The sequence below is a fragment of the Conger conger genome, chromosome 18, assembly GCF_963514075.1.
Source record: "Conger conger chromosome 18, fConCon1.1, whole genome shotgun sequence".
NCBI classification, from domain to species: domain Eukaryota; kingdom Metazoa; phylum Chordata; class Actinopteri; order Anguilliformes; family Congridae; genus Conger; species Conger conger.
Window position 1 is genome coordinate 31,269,206 of NC_083777.1, and position 20,392 is coordinate 31,289,597.

The window sequence follows — 20,392 nt, forward strand, 5'->3', positions numbered from 1 at the left end:
TTTTGGAGACGGACAGGGCGCGTCGTGTTTTGTTCCCCCCGCAGGGCGTGAGGCCAGGGCTTGTTCCCGCTCTCACTGCGGTCCCGCCACCGCCCACGCCCCGGCCCCCGGGCGACAGACAGGAGTGCAGCGCCCCAGTATCAGTCAGGTGATGTGGATGACATTCCCAGGGCGCTTGGCCTTCTGGGAATGAAAGAAGTCGTTATTTAAATTACCTAGTCACTCATCTCGTGAGCTTACCAGCCGCAAGTCCCGGCAAATCTAAAAGAAATAAAGGAAATGTACCGCTGACTGTGTGTGTGAGGTCATGTGCCCTCCCCCCCCCCCTTGCACAAAAGGAGAAAATGCAAAATAAGGGTATAATTTCTTTTATTTGATTATGAAAAGAAATTGATTACCACAGTATAACAGAAGAGTATACTTTCCATCTTGTAGAAAATATGCTTACACGTACAGTACATACGGGTCATAACATTCCTTGCCAAAGTGTTTTATTTTTAAGGCATTCAGAATTCAAGGTTAACACAGGAAAAACAATTGCACTGCAAAACAAAAGGGCAAGATGTTTTTATATATATTTTTTTAGTTCAGTTTAGTTCAAAACACTGTTTAAATGTTACTTAGAAACTACAGTACACACGTGTTACAAAATACAAATCATTTGTCCCTGAAGAACACAGGCTAGCAACAGTTCTTTTTGGATTATTGATTACCGCGAGGGAAGTAGGTCTGTCACAAAGCCATTTTTGGAGTTCAGTAAGTGCTTTAGTTCGCTCAGAATTGCAGCGATAGCTACACTTCCATCAGGTTTAAGAGAAATGGCCACGCATTCCCCTCCCAACCCTAAGCATCTCGCCCGACTTGCCAGTTATCTGAAATTAAAACACTGAAGACAGCAGTCAGAAAAAAAAACAACTGCTGGTTTCCCCTCGATAAACCTGATAAACGTGGATTTTCTTCCAGTTAACAGACGTCCGTTTCCCGGGGTAACAGTGGGGGGAAGGACAGGTCAGAGGTCATAAGGCACAGGGAACGGGGGTCTCCTGACTCCCAGTTCTGCTTCAATTACTGAAATAAAAATAAGGCTTTTCTCCCAACTTCCAAAAATTGACAACAGAAGAAACGAGAAAGGACTCCTTTCTTCTGGCCATTTCGCAGAGAGACGCGCTTTACGACACAGCCCCCCCAGTGAGAGCCGGGTTAACCTTCTCACCGTCCATCCTGGCCCCGTGGAGAGCACCTAAGCCTCAAATGGACAAAAAGGCGAAGCCAAACTGCATGGAATATGAGACCAAAAAATAAATCTTGCATGTGCAGCACAGGCAATGAGCACCTCCAAAAATGAGACTGTGGAATAATTATGCGGGCAGCATAATTACCATAAATATGACTTCATTTGGCCAGTACTGGCAGTTGGACAGTTTATCCAGTTATCTCTGCATGCGCGCATCGTTAACGGAGGGGGCGGAGAAGATCAACCCCCAAAAAGGATTCAACAGCTTAGTGTACGAACGGTTTAACACATTTTAAACCGAAATGTGTGACCGGAACGCTGAAACTCCTGACCTGTGGTTTTTGCATTTGTTAAAAATTACACTTGAATAACAGACCCAAGTTATGAAGCAGCTTGGGATCCAGCAAAACTTTGAATCACTCCCTAGTCATATAGCTTTGCGTATAGATCAACAATTACGATTTAGATAGAAAAAAAATGCATTCCCCGACCCCCTTAAGCAACATCATGGAGTTGGGGCCAGTCTCTGGCCAGCGTCAAGCCCAGACGTGATCAACTCCAGTCAGTCTACCTCGACCGAATCCCTGCACTGGCCGTCCAAAGACCAGCCATCCGAATACCTCTGCCGAAGACGCCTTCCCCATCAAACACACGCAAGTGCTACTGCTACCAATTCAGAAATTAATTGTGAGAACATTGTTTGAAGGGCCAGGTTCATTAAAGCCAATATTAATCTGAGCTACCTGGGGACATGGCAGGACTGGTCGGGTGTCGAAGCCGTAACGTGGTCGTTTTGCACGGGACAGGGCGGCGCCGGTTAGCCGCTGTGGTGGCTCCCGTCGCCCGTGCGCTGCACGCGGGCAGCAACGACCTCGCGGGACGCCTTCTTGCAGTCGGAGGCCAGGCCCAGGAAGCACATGGTGTTGATGAAACACGTGGTCAGGTTCACCTTGCAGCCGAACTCGCTGGTGGAGTAGTCGAAGGGGAACGTGTGGTGGTAGTTGTGGAACCCTTCCCCTGAAACAAAATGGCAGACGGTGTCGTAACCTAAAATGGTGGCTAATATTCTCATCCAGTTACCCCTCCAATACAAAAGACGCCAGTCAGCGAAAACTGGACAGAGAGTATTAAAAGAGTGTCTGTGTGTGTGTGTGTGTGTGTGTGTGTGTGTGTGTGCAGAGCGGCTCAGTGTGTGTGTGTGTGTGTGTGCAGAGCAGCTCAGTGTGTGTGTGTGTGTGTGTGTGTGCGTGTGCGTGTGCGTGTGCGTGTGTGCAGAGAGCAGCTCAGTGTCTTACCGATAGCGCTGAAGGCGACGAAGCGGTTCTCCCGGGGGTTGATGGTGTGGTCGTAGGGCCGGTTGCCCCATATGTGTGCGGCGCTGTTCACCAGCCAGGTGGCGTTGAGCACGACGGTGTACCTCAGGAGGCCTGGGACGAAGTAGGCCACCCACAGAGACTCCCCCCACAGGTACCAGGGCACCAGCATGGGGACGCCGAAACACAGCAGAAGCACCGACGGCTTGTAGTACCTGCCAACACAACACACACCCATCACCTGACCAATCACAACCAGGGGGGAAAAACTGAGCATTGGTAAGAGCAGTCGTCTGTCAGTCGGAGGGTTGTCGGTTCGATCCAGCCCTGGGTGTGTAGAAGTGTCCCTGAGCAAGACACCTAGCCCCTAAAATTCTCCTGACAAGCTGGTCGGGCCTTGCATGGCAGCCAATCACCATTAGTGTGCGAGTGTGTGTGTGTGTGTGTGTGTGTGAGAGAGAATCGGTGAATGAGAAGCTTCAATTGTACAGCGCTTTGGATAAAGGCCAACCATTTACCATTTACTAAATGGTTTTGAGGTTTCATTTCCACCCGTCTTTGACACGAAGGTAGGGGAAAACCTGTAAAACCTGGAACAGCTTTTTACTTCAGACCAGGTTCCACATTTGGGAGAGTTCCGGGTTTTACGTGATGCAGTTATCTATCTAACCTGGTAATCCTACTCGGTGGAACAAGCCCCCAAGAGAATTTGAACTGGCAAAAAAAAACTACCAAACAGACAACCTAACAAGTGAAAACCTACAGGATGGCAGATCTCCAGGAACAGGGTTGGGCAGCCCTGGTCTAAAGTGCAAAATGTAGTAAAATAAAAGTAAAAAAAACACACATACTTCCTTTGGAACATGACGACTTTATCGGCCTTCAGGTCGGCCAGCTCCAGCTTCTTGCCCTTCTCGATGACGTCCGGATGTTTCCGCACCAGCAGCCAGCCGATGTGAGCGAAGAAGAACCCCCGCACGGCATTGTGGGGGTCGGCGTCCGTCTCCGAGAACTTGTGATGGACTCTGTGGTCGCGAGCCCACTCGTAGATATCGTTCTGCAGACGCAAAGCGGGTTACGGTTCAGTAATGCAAACGTAACGCAAACGTAACGGAGTCCACCAACGCAAGGGCGTCGGTCTCCAGTCACGGAGGGCTGCAGGATCGGCTACATTTTGGAGCACTTCTACACTTGAAATGTCACCAACTGGTTGAAGACCAAGTCCCAAAAACCTCATTTCAATCCATGTTATAAATTGTTTAAAAGGAAATCACCTTATTAAATTACACTAGGCAACACTGACCTGCTTGTGAATGATGAATACTCATTCCCTCTAGGCATGATTTTCAAAACTTGTATTTTGACATCTCCTTCGGGGGCTTTTAAGTCTGATATCTGATATTCTACCAATAAATATGCAGCGATCTGTATAGCCTTAATGCATTCATTACGAGCAAGCCAACTACCAAAAAGTAAATAGTTGATATTGATTTGAGTGAGTGAATCCAGCCAGGTGTGAGTGCATGCAGCCAGGTGTGAGTGAGAGTGAGTAGTCAGGTGTGAGTGAGAGTGCATGCAGTCAGGTGTGAGTGTGAGTGAGTACAGCCAGGTGTGAGTGTGAGTGAGTAGTCAGGTGTGAGTGAGAGTGCATGCAGCCAGGATGTGAGTGTGAGTGAGTACAGCCAGGTGTGAGTGTGAGGTGTGTTTACCTGAAAGGCCATGGAGTTGGCGACAGCGAGGAAGATGCGCAGGGGCACGGAGGCCTTGTAGGAGCGGTGGCTCCACAGCCGATGGGCGCCGGCGGTCACGCCGAGCGCGCTGATGAAGAAGCACACCATCGCTGCGGGGAGGAGGGGAGGAGGGGAGGAGGAGGGGAGGAGGGGAGGAGGAGAGGAGGGGAGACGTTCAGAGACTGCACACCTCCGTGACGGGCAGAGAGATCACAGGCCCACACGCACAGTTCTTGTGTCATTTCGCTTTTCATATCATCTTGGACCTTTTGATTTGTGTTCCATACTGATTACAGTAAAAAAATAAAAAAAAATTGCATATTGTAAGAGTCAAAGTACTATTTTTCCGACTCCTGACATGACCTGACGCATGTCTGTTTATAATTCACGGACGAGGTTGCGAAATGTTAGCACAGAGAGCTGACCGCTGGGCTCCAGGGCGCTCTGGAGGCAGGGTTAGGGACCCAGGCCACCGCTCATTTGCGAACGTTTTGTGGGCGTTTTAGGCACTATAACCAGGAGGAGGGCGATGATGCGAGTGGGCCTTCAGTGCACTTAAGAGGAAGCGCAGCACAGCTGGGGTTCGAGGAGGGAAAGCGTTCAGTCACTGCACACTTCCACACCGATAACCCAAAGTGATTCGTTGGAATCGACAGTGGGAGCGGGTTTCATGAGTCGATCCGAAATGTAAATAAATAAATAAATAAATAAATAAAAGCACACTGAATGCCTTTCTGTGTGCCGTCAGACACGGCTCCAGGGAATGTGCGGGCTGAAGGCCTGGGATTGTGCCTGGACGTTGACTGAGAACGCACTGTTGGGAACCCGGCCGGCTCACAATGGAGCGGCTATGGGGGCCGCAATTGTCCATTGTTCTGCCAGCAGAATATTCCGCCGTTTCAGAGATGTTAGTCGAGCCTTTCATCAAACTCCCCCCCCTATAAATCTCCCCGATATAATTTCAGCGATAACACGTTCAACTTTGCCCATAATGCAGCACTTATCCAGCTTAGGGAAGAAAGACCAGGTACCCAGATGCTAGGGTAATTTCCGATAGTAACCATAAAGACTTGGACTTAGAACCCACAACTTAGACTTAGAACATAGGCCTACTCAAAGGCTCCCTCTTTGACCCAGTGGGTCAGAGAGGGACCCTAAATTAAGGGCTTCAAGGAGCACATGGGTTTGAGGATGTGGTTTGGAACATGGCATAGGTGGGGCTAGTAAAAAAATCAAGAAAAAAAAGAAGAAGAAAAAAAGCATTAAAAGGAGGCAACACCTGACATGTCCCTCGGGGGTAGAGGCTTGTGACGGGGTCTTAATCGAGGCCGTTACGTTTAAATTTGGCGATGTGATTCTCCTCGGCCATCATGGCCTCTCCCGTGACCCCGCCCAGCATCAGACCCACAAGCACGTCTTTAAACGTTCAATCTTACGATGGAAATACGTTAAAAAATTAACCTCAAACGCAGGTTAATTGACCTTAGACCGTTATGGACTTTATACTGTGCCAGCCTGGCACCCGAGAATAGAGTTAAGTAATGTCAGTTACTGTTGCGCAACACTGTCTAAACAGGGGGCTGGAGACCAAAATGACTCTGTGAGGGGTGGGGAGTGGGTGGGGGTTGTGTGTTTAAGGATCCCTGGAAGAATTTTGACTATTTCGCAAGCTGAATCCTTTAATTTTATCGTTTTTGTAACGCCTCTGTGCAACAAAAAGGCTGCATAAAGTGCACTGAAAATTAAAATGACCCAGTCATAAGACTGATTGCACTTTTACCCTTATATTCATCAAATACTCTCATTTTGACTGTGTGTATACATACTTATAATTAATGGGAAGTCTGATCAGTAGAATTTCTGATGCAAGCATATGTGATATTATGACATATTTTTGAACAACTATTAAATTGACGATCTAGCATGAATAGAAGTGACTATACGCTAGCCTAATAAGTTTTTTTAACTCGATCCCAGGGGACTGACTGCATGTGCTGAATATCCTTCCTCTCATAATTAAACAGAAATGAGCTCGGAATTGTTAGACAATGTCTACCGAAAACTGATTTCCCCACTTAAGGTCATTTCAGACATAGCCATGTATGCCATAAACAATAAATGTTCCATACTCACATCCTTGGATTTTCAGTCAGACCAACTAAGGATTTATGCTGGACGACAAATTCCTACTTTAGCGAAAAATGCATCCTGGCAGGGGTCTACAGTAGGCTACTCCCGTTTTAGGAGCATGTGTGCAAACTGGAAAAATAATTTGGGAGCGTATCTACCAATTGGGATAGCGTGCTGCCAGATTTTTCAACTAACAAGCATGTGAACGCAGAGCCCTGTCTTCATTTGATTCAATTATAGGCTAATCGCTGGGGTCCTAATTGCTGGAAATGTGATCACCTGGTTACTGAAACTACACTTTGTGAAAAATGAATAGTTCGCTGGCATAGTAAATGGCGATGAGCCAAACTGGAACAAATGAATGCGCAAGATTATTCTAGAATATCTTAACAATGTCAACCATTTTAATGGACAGAGATGTTAGCTGTGACAAAAACGAGCATACAGTACACAGTGGTTCCGCAGGACTGAATTTGAAAACCGCGGAGATAAAAATCATGCTTCGCTAGCCAACATGTTCAACCGGCTGCTGTCTATAGCACCTCACATCGTCTGTCATTGGCTTTGTAAAGTTATGAAACAGGCTCATAATCTATGGTCATTCGTGAAAAACACAACTGGAATTCCTGACAGACAGGACACTAAAAAACGAGTTAGTTAACAGTCCAACGTGTCAAGCTGTAAGACTTTTCAGCTAACGTTGCAGCATAACAAAGTAATTATTAATTTGGAGTGAAAATAAATCATGCGAGCTGGCATTGGATTGGATTTTATCCCTGGGTAGCATTTTAGCCAACAACTAGACTGCCAGCCCTTGATCGGTCAGTGCCCGCTCATTCAGATTTTCAGTTATCTAACGTTATGCAACGCAGAGTGCATCGTATTGCAATGCAGACTGTTTTGCTCGCTCTCTCGCTCCTGTGAGAAGCATTCAGTGGGCTAACTGGTATGCGGCTTTGGCATTGGATTCAAACTTAAGTTTCTTTGACAACTGGCCAAATTGCATGATCAAACTACGCACTTCAAATTTCCCTGCGTACAAATAACGAATGAGTTCTTAAAACCTGTTAATCGTACCGAAATAAGGATAAGAATTGTCACCGGCACGGCCTCCATTTATACAGACGTGGGCGGGAACCAAATTCACCATCAGGCGTAAAATGCGGCGAGCGAAACGTCGCCTGATTCCCAGCACTGGGTGCTTAATTAAACGGGGGCGGCTGTCATACCCATTCTGTTCAAGTGATTTAATAAACCAACAAAAAACCAAAAAAAAAAAAAAAAAAAAAATTAACAGGGTATACTCACACCACACCAAGGTCATGGCTGAAGTGGAGGGGAGAAGTGTGAATCCGTACAGAGCCCCTGTATGCAGGAAAGTCATTAATATAACGTTTCTCCATACGATTTGCCTTGGCGGTTTGGGGCCTTCTCGTTCTTTATAAGTATCATCAAAAACGTCTTCCACCGACGATACTCCCGTCGCCTCCCCGTTACGTTGCTCGGCAGGATTCGGGCACGCTGTCGCCGTCGCTGTCACCATGGTCTCGCCGATTTCTTAGATAAGCACACCCAAGAAAATATCAGACAGTTTGTTAGCCACCTTCAATTAAATAGCGTCCAGCTCTGCACTACCAGGAAATCTGCTTCGTGCTTTCGTGTGCGGTTTCTGCAGCTCTCAAAAGGGGTGTGTCCCCATTTCCTTTATTCGGCATAGAACAGAAAAGCGGCGAGTAACACGCATGCAGTTTGTTTGCAATTTGATTATCTGCGGTGCAAATTTCCCACCCCACTTACCAAACGAGATGCAACAGTCCTGTGCTCTTATAATGGAGAAAAAAAATAATAAACTAAAAGTGGATATAGCAAAACAACACGCGTCTTCACAATGAAAGCTGTGTTAGTCCTGATGATAGCCTACCTCCTGATTCCGTTTGGGTGAGGACGTTATAAAGACTGCAATTGGTCGAACAGAGCTGGCTACCACCTCACTCTGAAAGCCTCATTGGTCGCTTGCTATCTGCTGTTCACGTTTTACAGCCATGTCCATGCAGCCAGCTGCACGAATTCACAGGCGAACGCACAGTGAAGTCACAGTCACCGCGATCACTGAGGAATTACGTAACGCGCATGTTTGTAGAGGATGGAGGTTACATGACTAATTTTCTTTCTTTCTTTCTTTCTTTTTTTTTCCACAATTTTGCAGGTCACTCGGAGTCCTTGTTCAAAAGTAACCCAAACAGAGACAGACCAGTATGTTTGTGTACCCTTCAGTAGCCTTTAACGTCAGAGAAAACAGTAGACTGTGAGATTCTGAATTGTTGTGGCAACACATGCAACAGTCCCTTTCTTTGCTATTAGCTATACAGTTTGTTGGCCCGACACTGGCAATTTCTGCGTACGTACGTACGCTAAATAAATCTAATGACGCTAATATACACTCAGCGAGCACTTTATTAGGAACATCTTTTACTTTTACACCTACTTATCCATGCGATTATCTAATCGGCCAATTGTGTGGCAGCAGTGCAGTGCAGTGCATACAATCATGTAGATATGGGTCAGGAGCTTCAGTTAATGTTCACATCAACCATCAGCGACTTTGACCGTGGAATGATTGTTGGTGGAAGAAAGGGTGGTTTGAGAACCTCAGAAACTGCTGATCTCCTGGGATTTTCACACATACTAGTCTCTCGAGTTTGCAAAGAATGGTGCAAAAAAACAAAAAATCCAGTGAGCAGCCGTTCTGCAGACAGAAACGCCTTGTTAATGAGAGACGTCAGAGGAGAAGGGCCGCGCTGAAAGGAAGATGACAGTAACACCATTACAACAGTGGTATGCAGCAGAGCATCTCTGAACACACAACGCATCATAACTCTAAGTGGATATGCTACAGCAGTAGAAGTCTAAAAAATAAGTGCAATAAATACCTAATAAAGTGCTCGGCGAGTGTACATATTGGCTGCAAATTCATTGTAATAACTGAACCCGTGGACAGGGGACCCCAGCTACGACACCCCTGTCTGGGAATTGGACCTGTGCTGGGATTCATTGTTTTCAATATATTGACAGTTTACCCCTGATTGCAGTTGATACGTTTTTTTTAATTTTTTTATTACAGGCAGGATTCTTTTCCTGCTGTTGAAAGGCTCAAATGCAATACATTAAAACTAGCATACTGTATGCATATAAAATAACATATCCATAGCATAACCATTAGCATATACACTCAGTGAGCACTTTATTATTATTTTTTTAGACTTATTAAGTCTTCTGCTGCTGTAACCTATCCACTTAAGAGGTTTGAGACATTGTGTGTTCAGAGATGCATACCACTGTTGCAATGTGTGGTTATTTGTGTTACTGTCACCTTCCTGTTAGCTTTGACCAGTCTGGCCATTCTCCTCTGATCTCTTTCATTAACAAGGCCTTTCTGTCTGCAGAACTGTTGCTCACTGGATGTTTTTTGTTTTTAATCACCATTCTCTGCAAACTGTAAAGCCAACTCTGGCACCAACAATCATTCCACGGTCAAAGTCACTTAGATTGCATTTCTTCCCCATTGTGACATTGGTCTGAACAACAACCAAACATCTTTTATGAATTTAGTTGCTGTCACAAGATTGGCTGATTAAATATTAGGTCTACCTAATAAGTGATCACTGAGTGTACATTCTACTGCTAATTGTTACACTAATAGCCACATGCATTCGGATGTTTATTTGCTATTGTTTAAAATTTTTATCTCTTGATTAATTATCCTAGTCTGGTTTTCAACATATTTATTCTGACATCAATATGTAGGTGGAACATTTATTGCTTTAATTTCAAAGAAATAGTCATCCTGTTCCAAACTGACTTTGACATTGGCGACATTGGCCCAGGAGGTAAGAGCAGTTGTCTGGCAGTTGGACGGCTGCCAGCTCGATCCCTCCCTGGGTGCTCCTGATGAGTAACCTGAAGAGCTGGTTGGTGCTTTGCATGGCAGCTAATCGCTGTGGTGTGTGAGTGTGTGTGTGTGTGTGTGTGTGTGTGTGAGAAAGGATGAATGAGAAGCATCAATTGTACAGCGCTTTGGATAAAGGCGCCATATAAATGGCAACCATTTGCTTCTGGGGACAAAGGCAAATTTACGGGCAAACCTTGCGTACTTGCGCCATCTAGTGAATGATTTGGGGGTTGCAATTTTTTATTGCATTTTTTTTTCTCCCATGCATCAAAACTGACTTGGCAGAACATACAGTCATGTGAAATCAAGTCTTCCGGCATTTCCCTCACAGCTGGCTCAAAGGTGTGGCGCTACCGCTGGAACAGCATCAGGAGCTCACAGTGCGCGGTGTGGGGGAACATGTCTACAGGCACCGCGGCTGTCATGGTGAACGGCTCCCCCGCGAGCTTCTTCCGCGGGTTGGCGGGGCAGCAGAGCTCTCGAAAGTTTCGTGTGGCCTCTCCCTCCGGCTTGCAGGACACGTAAACCAGTCGGCGGATGGACGGAAGGTTCCGGAGAGCCCGGATCACCCGGTAGTGCAGCCCAGCGCGGGAGGGGTTCGCCACCACGACCAGACCCCGGTTGGACCCGAGAGAGGGCAGTAACTGCGGGAGCACCACTTCGGCCTTCCCCGGCAGGAATTCGCAGTTCCTCGCCTGGTTGAGCGCGGCGTTGTGCCTGGCGTCTTCCACAGCCTGCTCCACGATCTCCACGCCAACCACCCTGTCCACTGCGGTCGCCATGGAGATGCCGATAACCCCTGCGCCGCAGCACACGTCCAGCAGCGTGGCTCCGCCCACTCCCGCTTCACGGCCGTCGCTCATCTCCCCAACCGCCCCGCCCACTTCTCCCAGAGCGCTGAACTCCCGGACGCTGTCGTACAGCACCTCCGCACCGGCCGTGTTCACCTGGAAGAAAGCGTCGGGAGAAATGCGGAACCGCAGCCCCAGCACGTCCTCGTGGATGTGCGAGGCACCGTACAGCAGCTGGAACGGCGCCTCCTGGTGGCTGCAGCGAGTCATTGCGCTCTCCTGGAAGTACAGAGAGTCCAGCTGGCAGGCGGCCCCAGGGCCCTGGGTGAAGTACTCCAGCAAGGCTGCCCTATGGAGCTGAACCTCTTCTGGAGCCATCGTCTGAGGATGGAAGACCACAATGGCCATGGTGTGGCCTGCTGTGTTAGTCCTGACAACAATCTCCCGCCAGTGGCCTCCCGTGTGGAAGAGGAGGCAAGGCTCCAGTGGGGACAGGCGGAGGAACTCCTCATAGCATCGGGCCACCAGCTTGTGTTTCTCGGGAATGTGCTTCAGGTGGTCTCCCCTGACACAGACGATGCTGCCCGCTCTCCCAGTACCAACATAGAGCCCCACCGTCTTTGGATCGCCGCCGGGCCCGACATTAACGGAGAAGGTGGACTTGTTACGGTATGCATCCGTCACTGGTGACGGTCGTATAGGCAGCACTGGGGGGCAGCGGTACCCGCCGGCCTCCGATAGACGGCGCACAATGTCTTCCTGCCGCTCCTGTTTCAGCTGCAGCTGCTGCTCGTAGCTGAGCCGCCACAGAGGAGTAACTGCATCAGCCAACCGCTCCTCCCAGGACGCGGTGTCGTTCTGAGGCGGCCCTTGCTTCCTTCTCCTCCTTTTCTTATCGAATGTTCCGAGTGGACGTTTGGGGTCTTTGGATGTGATCGCATCCTTTACCGAACTACCAAGATAAACTTTTCCTGGAGTGTATGCCGCTCTAAAATGCTGTGCGAATCGAAATGCCGTTCTTGACTGCACAATAAACATCATGCAACGCAGAGAAACTAACCTTAGACAGAAGACTTCAGTTTCTGTCTGATATGATCCACCGGCCAGGCATGAAAGACTTGACAGTTCGTCAGTATTTGTCAATTGAGCGCACGCAACGTGCCAGAAGTAATCTATTTCCTTGTATTTTTCCTTGTTTTCCGTTGCACCACCTGCCTGAAGTACAGTGTGCTACTTGACCAGTGACGTGTAATAAACGTTCCTGTCCAAAGCGTATTATTCTGACGCCATCGGAGTGCGCCGTCCAGCAATTTAGCAGTTCCGCTGTAGCTAGCAATGGAATCAAACCGAGACGAAGCGGAACGCTGCTTTGAGATCGCAGCCACAGCACTAAGAAATAACCAGACAGACAAAGCTAAGCGGTTTCTAGAAAAGGCATACAAACTCTTTCCTACGGAGAAGACGAAAGGTGAGTTCAAACGCATACAAGACACGGAAAACGACACCGTGGTTCAGATCTTGCTTGGTGGACTTAGGGCCGTGGGAGGCCCTGTGGAAACTGGGACGGAAAAATACGCAAGCGCGATTGCCAACTGAAGTGTCCTGGTAGTGGTAGTCCTTGTGTAAGCATTTATGAATCTGCTGATGTGACTATTTATCCATTTCAAGTTGGGGTAGGAAATGTATTAAAGTAGTATTCCTTTGTGTGGCTTCATAGTATCCCTTTCGAACAGGGATGGTTTTTTGGGTTGCTAACGTTAACTGGCTTGTTCGCAAGATAAAGTTACTAGGGGTAATTTGGACAGTTCCTTCGATACTTGGGCAAGGCATTCGTGTCAGTTGTAATATCGTGGTTGCTGGAAACGTCCGACAATTTGGCTGTTTGTTTTAATATCCATGTTGCGTACATGATAAATTATTTGCACTTTGCTAGATTCCATTTAACACTTGTCTGGTAAACTACAGGTCCCGTGAACACTCATACACACATGTATGATTAACTTGGGTAACGTTCAGCAGGCTGGCTACCAAACTATACAACGCTAGCTAAATATGGCATTACAGACTGCTGCCGGTGTGACTGAGATGACGTGTTAAGGTTTAGTGTCATGCACCAATTAGAATAAGGTTACTGCTGCTTTGGTGATAATAGTAAGTGACTATGGTCGTTTCTCAGAAAATGTCCTTCGTAATATAGCTTGGTTATAGCCCACTTGCCTAGCTACGTTTTTTAAATCATGTAATAATTGAAATATTTGGTTTTGTACTTATAAAGGACACTTTACACAAGGTCTACATACTTGTTTATGGAGTCCATACTAGTTGTACTAATTTGTTCTCAATTATAGTATAAAGTATTAATTATGAAAAGATTGCATACTATAAACCTCCAGTCAATCGTATTTTTAAGGATTTTCGATAGAACAACTGAGAAATCATTATATATTCATTCTATTGACACCCCTGGTTGTGGAAACTATGAGGGCATATAGACTGGCATAAGCATCGATGTTTCTGCTCTGAACTTATCATACACGATAATCAAACTGTGGGCAAACCTGTAGGAAAATGTATGGACTAGTTTTCCAGTCGTCCAACACCTGGAAAATGAGACAATTGTCAAAATGTCCTGGAATTATTTGTGAGATCCTGGAAAGTTGTAGGATATGCTATCTATAAATCAAGCAATTAAACTGTATTTGTACAGCGGGGATTGCGTATTCTTCTCATGCCATGTCATGTGGCTGACGCTTTTGTATCAAAGCGACTTACAGTTGATTAGACTAAGCAGGAGCAATGCAGGGTTAAGGGCCTTGCTGAAGGGCTCAACTGCTGTGCAGATCTTATTGTGGCTACACCAGGGATTGAACCACTGTCCTTGCGGGTCCCAGTCATGCACCTTAACCACTACACTACAGGCCGCCCTTTTTTGTATTTTAGCTTTTCTCATTTCCATTCACTGTTTGGAGACAGCAGAACAGCATTTTGATGTTTTGATCATAATAATCCCTCCTGCCTGTTGGAAAACACAGGAGGCAAGTTCACTACAGCCAACCCCCCCTGAAGCATCTCACTTTGTAGTTGGTCAATCTACAACCCTATCTAGCCCCAATCCTGTGAAATCTACCTCTTTGATCAGTACCTCTGCGTTATATCCTCTACCCCCTCCCTCAGCCCCTTTCCCACAGATTGTTTTACCCCCCACCAGATCTAATCACCCCCCTCCCCCACGTCCTGTGACGTGTTTTCACATATGGCAAGGCCCATTTGTTCCACTGTTCCCATTGAGGGACAGGGACAGGGTATAAGTGTTGACATTCTCCCTCAGTTGTTGGTTCTTGTTAATCTGTACTTGGGGAACAGACCCACTTGTTCCTCTACTATATGAAACTACCGATAAGACATATTTGCATTTATTTTTCTACTGACAGTCGTACGGAGGAATATATTTAACTCTAAATATTCTACACTGCCCTCCATGCATGTAAGTTCTAGAAAATGTCCACAAAACATACTGTAAAATGATTTCATGAAAAGAGTGGGGACCCTGTCCAGGTGGTGCAGTGCTGGATACTCTAGTCTCAGGGGGTAGCATTAGCTCAGGAGGTAAAAGTGCTCGTCCTGAGTGTGTCAATGTGTCCCAGTCTGTTGCTCCTGAAGTGCCTTGCGTGAGTTAAGGGGTGAATGAGAAGGATCAAGGGATAAAGGCACTATATAAATGTAACCCATTTACCATTTAGTCTAGGGATGGGTGTCACATATCACACATTCTGTGATATAAAAAGCAGCTGTTAAATGTTCTTGTAGCATTTTATGTTGGTCTAATTTAGTGAATTGGTCATGGTGCATATGGCTAATTAGCCAGGGTAACTAGTGGCATACACACTGGCCCTGGAGTTGCCCTTCCTGGTCCAGTTTGTAGGGAAATGAGGAGCCTTAGATAAGCTGACTGGGCTGTTCGCTGAGTGTGCTCATTGGTTTAACGGTTTGCTGTGTGTGTGCTCATTGGTTTAACGGTTTGCTGTGTGTGTGTGCTCATTGGTTAACAGTTTGCTGTGTGTGCTCATTGGTTAACGGTTTGCTGTGTGTGTGCTCATTGGTTAACGGTTTGCTGTGTGTGTGCTCATTGGTTAACGGTTTGCTGTGTGTGTGCTCATTGGTTAACGGTTTGCTGTGTGTGTGTGCTCATTGGTTAACGGTTTGCTGTGTGTGTGCTCATTGGCTGTTTCTCCAGCGCTGCTGGAGTCCATTGCGCAGAATGGGCAGGCCTTCGGCCAGAGTGACGCGGACGGGGCGGGCGAGGACTCGGGCGTTCGACAGCGCAGACCCGCAGAAGAGGGCGAAAACGTGACCGGGGAGAAGGCTGCCGACTCGGCAAAACCCTACACGTCAGATCAGCTGGACGCAGTGAAGAGGTGCGGCCATTTTAGTGTTCCTTAGACTACGGCTACGTCAGTCCCGTGAGCACGAACACAACGGGACCGGAAAAACAATAATGAAACAAATGCTGAAACAAATACTCCAGACCTCACTCAGAAGGCAGCAGTATGGCTGTTTACACGCAGAGACACGCAGAGACACGCAGAGACACGCAGAGACACGCAGAGACACACGCAGAGACACGCAGAGACACGCAGAGACACACAGAGACACACACAGAGACACGCAGAGACACGCAGAGACACGCAGAGACACACACACTTCTGTCTCAGATACCCGCTCAGAAGCGTTTGGCGGCGAGTGTGTCCACGGGCTGACCCCGCTGTGGCCTGTGTCCCTCCTCAGGATAAAGCGCTGTAAGGACTACTACGAGATCCTGGGCGTGGGCAGGGACGCGTCGGAGGAGGACCTGAAGAAGGCGTACAGGAAGCTGGCTCTGAAGTTCCACCCTGATAAAAACCACGCCCCGGGAGCCACAGAGGCCTTTAAAGGTGACCCGCTCCTGCCTCCATCTGCATTCTTTGGGTGTTTTTTTTTTGGGTAGTAGTGTAGGGAGCAGGCCTGAAGGTTGCGGGTTTGATTCCCACGTAGAACACTGCTGTGGAGCAAAGGAACATAAGGTGCACTGCTTCAGTCCGGCTGTGTAAACCAGGGCTGCCCAACTCTGCTCCTGGAGGTCTACCACCCTGTAGGTTTTCATTCCAACCCTAACTGATCCTACTGATTAGCGGCTCGATGAGATCTCTAGCTGTCGAATGAGGTGTGGTTTGTTAGGGTTGGAGTGAAAACCTACAGGATGGCAGACCTCCAGGAACAGGGTTGGGCAGCCGTAATGTAAACAATGCAACAAATATGTGCCAGTCCGCTAAATGTGAGTAATGTAAAGTAATGTAACCTAATGTGAGCTGTAACGGTCCTGCTGTAGCCATCGGAAACGCGTACGCAGTCCTGAGCAACGCAGACAAGCGCAGGCAGTATGACCAGTTCGGGGAGGAACGGGCCCACCCCTCCAGACCCTCCCACGACTACAACCGGGGCTTCGAGGCGGACATTTCCCCCGAAGACCTGTTCAACATGTTCTTCGGAGGCGGGTTCCCCTCCAGTGAGTTCCTCTTTCTCTCTCTATCTCTCTCTATCTCTATCTCTATCTCTATCTCTCTCTCTCTCTCTCTATCTCTATCTCTATCTCTATCTCTATCTCTCTCTCTCTCTCTCTCTCTCTCTCTCTCTCTCTCTCTCTCTCTCTCTCTCTCTCTCTCTCTCTCTCTCTCTCTCTCTCTCTCTCTCTCTCCCCCTCCATCTCCATCTCCCACACTCACTCAGTCCTCTGTCTCCATCTCCCGACTTTCTCACACTCACTCCCGTCATCTCCCACATCCACTGTTGGCTGCAGTGTGGGCACTAGAACAGCGCGGTCCCTGCGTGTTTAAAACCCCACGTCTCTCCTGCAGGTAACGTCCACGTGTACAGCAACGGCAGGATGCGCTACACCTACAACCAGAGACCGGAGAGGAGAGAGCAGCACGGCGACGTGAGTCACACTTTCTGCAGCGTCTCACAGCCAGTGAGACGTGTGTGTGAGACGTCTGTGTGTGAGACGTGTGTGAGACGTGTGTGTGTGAGACGTGTGTGTGTGAGACGTGTGTGTGTGTGAGACGTGTGTGTGTGTGAGACGTGTTTGCATTTGCATGCTCTTTGCATTGGTTTTGTCAGCAATCCTAGTGCGTTTGCCGAGCTCACATTGTGCTGATGTCAGGCTCTGTGTCTGCGCAGTGCTGATGTCAGGCTCTGTGTCTGCGCAGTGCTGATGTCAGGCTCTGCGTCTGCGCAGTGCTGATGTCAGGCTCTGCGTCTGCGCAGTGCTGATGTCAGGCTCTGCGTCTGCGCAGTGCTGATGTCAGGCTCTGTGTCTGCGCAGTGCTGATGTCAGGCTCTGCGTCTGCGCAGTGCTGATGTCAGGCTCTCTCCCGTCTGCGCAGGGTGGTCTGGCGCTCTTCGTGCAGCTCATGCCCATCCTCATCCTCATCGTGGTGTCGGCGCTCAGTCAGATGATGGTGTCTAGCCCCCCCTACAGCCTGAGCGTCCGGCCGTGAGTACCCCGCCAAACCAGCCAAACCCGCCAAACCGCCAACCCCCACGCTCCCTCTCTCACCAAACCTGCCCAACCCGCTAATCCCGCATCTTGCTAAGATGGCCCATAGAGGTCCATTATGTCACAGTGAACTACATCTAAAAAAAGCAAAAAAAAAGCTGTGAAATCTAGAACATTTGTCATGTCTCAGCAAAGCTATCTGGATAAATATTGCACACTGATAGTAAGTGGAAACATAAGTCCCCCCCCCTTCCCTTTCTGAAATTCAGAACTGGTAATACTCCATTAATGAATGCTCTGACTGTGACTGTGTCTGTGTGTGGTATGCATGTATGTGCGTGCGTACGTGTGCTCTCTTGTGCAGGTCTGCGGGTCACGTTCATAAGCGGCTGTCGGGCACTCTGAAGGTGACGTACTACGTGGGCGAGCGCTTCTCGGAGGAGTACAGCGGGAACGACCTGAAGAACGTTGAGCAGAGTGTGGAGGACGACTACATCTCCAACCTGCGGAACAACTGCTGGAAGGAGAAGCAGCAGAGTAAGGCTCAAACGCACCCGCTCAATTACGTCATTGTGGATTCAAATACTTTTCGGGGCTTGATTGATCTTGCTTGGTGCACTCGAGCCAACCAAGAGGACCAGAAGGCAGGGTTTACTTTTTTTCAGTATTTCGTTGGTTCCAATACGCCAGGCAAGCTCAGTAAAGCATAGAAAAGTATTTGAATACAAAAAGATTACGTGTTTGACCCAGTTCTGAAATACTGAAACCTGTGACAACTCCCAATATGTCCAAATCGACCACAAACGACCTCCTCAGTGTTCCGTGCTTTAACCACGGTTTGGTCCGGTTTGGTCGCTCCCTAATAAGCGTTGTTTATCCGGATGCTTCCGTCTCGCAGAGGAGGGCTTGCTGTACAGAGCTCGGTATTTCGGAGACAGCAGTCTGTACCAGAGGGCGCAGAAGATGGGAACGCCAAGCTGCTCCAGGCTGTCAGAGGTCCAAGTGCTTCTGCACGGCTAGCGATGACATCACCACAGAGAGAGGTCAGCCAATCAGACGACCGTATTCTCGGCCTCACTCTCCCAAGGCCCCTCGGGTGGAGGGGAACAATGAAACGCTTGATGGGAATTGTAGTCCAGTTACAGAAGACCAGTAAAGCTGAGGAGAATGTCATTTTAAAGGCAATTTTAAAAAGCCTTTGAGAAGTAATTATTAAGCTCTGTTTGGTCTCTGCTACTGTCAGAGTGGATGGCCATTAATGACATATGCAGTCAATGAAATGGGGTCAGTTGTTCCTTCAACACGACTAATTTGGGGTTCTTTTCTTTCCCCAGGTCAGTTTAAAGTTCTGGAAATGCTGTATAATAGAGAATTCTACACGGGTCCTTGTCCCAGCCTTTCGTACTGCTACTGGAGCGTGACGTGAACGGGCCAATCAGAGCCCTTGGAGCTGCGCGGCCGGCCGGCGTGTGTGAGAGAGCGTCAGAGCGACCGCGAAGCTCGCCTGAAGCCCCTGTGCGAAGAACATTTCCCAACGCTCCCACTCCCGCCCCCACGCACCAGACAAGGCCTCTGCTGATCGGCCAGTCTTCTGGCGCAGGGAGAAAAACCCGAAGCTTTAAGGATTCTGGGGAAAAGAAAAATCCCCAAAAAATAATTTGGATGTAATTTATTTCTGTCTGTTCTGGAATGACCACTAATGCTGTTGAGCTGACGAAGTCCGCGTGCTTCTCACAATCTCATCCGTCTCGAGCTCCAACACCAGGACACCTTCCACCCACACACCTGAGCCAGTTAAGAGGGTGATTTTTATAGTTTATATATGTATATATGTTGTACTTTTAATGCCACAGGAATTAGATTAAATTATGAAGCGTCCTTTTATCAGTATATAAATTATACCGGGTGGATTTGCTCGTTGTACTCTGTTGAACAATCAGCTTCACAAAGATATTTGATATGAGTGCTCTAAATGAATATAAAATAAAATATTTGAAAACTAAATGCATTCATACCATAGTATAAAAAAGGTCCCAGTACATTTGTCATAAAACTTCACTATATAGAATATTTGTGTTTACAGTGAATTGTTTTTTTTCCAGGAAGAGTAAACTTCGGGATTAAATGATAAATGGTTGGCATTTATATAGCGCCTTTATCCAAAGCGCTGTACAATTTATGCTTCTCATTCACCCATTCATACACACTCACACACCAACGGCGATTGGCTGCCATGCAAGGCGCCGACCAGCTCGTCAGGAGCATTTGGGGGTTAGGTGTCTTGCTCAGGGACACTTCAACACAGCCCGGGCGGGGGATCGAACCAGCAACCCTCCGACTGCCAGACGACTGCTCTTACGGCCTGAGCCAATGAGACGACTGCTCTTACGGCCTGAGCCAATGAGACGACTGCTCTTACGGCCTGAGCCAATGAGACGACTGCTCTTACGGCCTGAGCCAATGAGACGACTGCTCTTACGGCCTGAGCCAATGAGACGACTGCTCTTACGCCCTGAGCCAATGAGACGACTGCTCTTACGGCCTGAGCCAATGAGACGACTGCTCTTACGGCCTGAGCCATGTCGGATTAAAGTGAACTACAGAATATGTTTAAGGCTGAGGGGACAGGTGGATGCGAGTACAGTGTAAATTCCACTGATAATCAGTATATGGAGTCCATTTTAAGTCCAGCTTTATGTCCATGTAGAGTGAA

At 47.9% G+C, this 20,392-nt stretch overlaps 3 protein-coding genes across 4 annotated transcripts; 1 reads left to right on the forward strand and 2 right to left on the reverse strand.

Annotated features, from left to right (window-relative positions):
- Window positions 1–352: 352 nt before the first annotated feature.
- On the reverse strand, window positions 353–8,497 carry scdb (stearoyl-CoA desaturase b). Of its 2 annotated transcripts, none has more exons than XM_061228382.1 (6): window positions 8,329–8,497; window positions 7,716–7,964; window positions 4,257–4,387; window positions 3,399–3,604; window positions 2,530–2,762; window positions 353–2,251 (listed from the first exon to the last, which is right to left on the reverse strand). In XM_061228382.1, exons 2-6 carry the CDS (start codon window positions 7,948–7,950, stop codon window positions 2,052–2,054), a joined length of 1,005 nt encoding a protein of 334 aa, XP_061084366.1. In that variant the 5' UTR covers window positions 7,951–7,964; window positions 8,329–8,497; the 3' UTR covers window positions 353–2,051. The 2 variants fall into 2 exon arrangements, with proteins under 2 accessions (XP_061084366.1, XP_061084367.1); XM_061228383.1 differs by having other exon boundaries at window positions 8,205–8,345.
- A 1,664-nt stretch (window positions 8,498–10,161) lies between these two features.
- On the reverse strand, window positions 10,162–12,416 carry trmt2b (tRNA methyltransferase 2 homolog B). Its single transcript, XM_061227987.1, has one exon. It carries the CDS (start codon window positions 12,186–12,188, stop codon window positions 10,707–10,709), a length of 1,482 nt encoding a protein of 493 aa, XP_061083971.1. The 5' UTR covers window positions 12,189–12,416; the 3' UTR covers window positions 10,162–10,706.
- Window positions 12,282–19,683, forward strand: dnajb12a (DnaJ heat shock protein family (Hsp40) member B12a). Its single transcript, XM_061227988.1, has 9 exons — window positions 12,282–12,615; window positions 15,382–15,562; window positions 15,933–16,078; window positions 16,513–16,689; window positions 17,039–17,118; window positions 17,567–17,676; window positions 18,044–18,216; window positions 18,578–18,722; window positions 19,014–19,683. The coding sequence occupies exons 1-8, from the start codon at window positions 12,483–12,485 to the stop codon at window positions 18,697–18,699; spliced, it is 1,122 nt and encodes a 373-aa protein (XP_061083972.1). The 5' UTR covers window positions 12,282–12,482; the 3' UTR covers window positions 18,700–18,722; window positions 19,014–19,683.
- The last annotated feature ends 709 nt before the right edge of the window (window positions 19,684–20,392 follow it).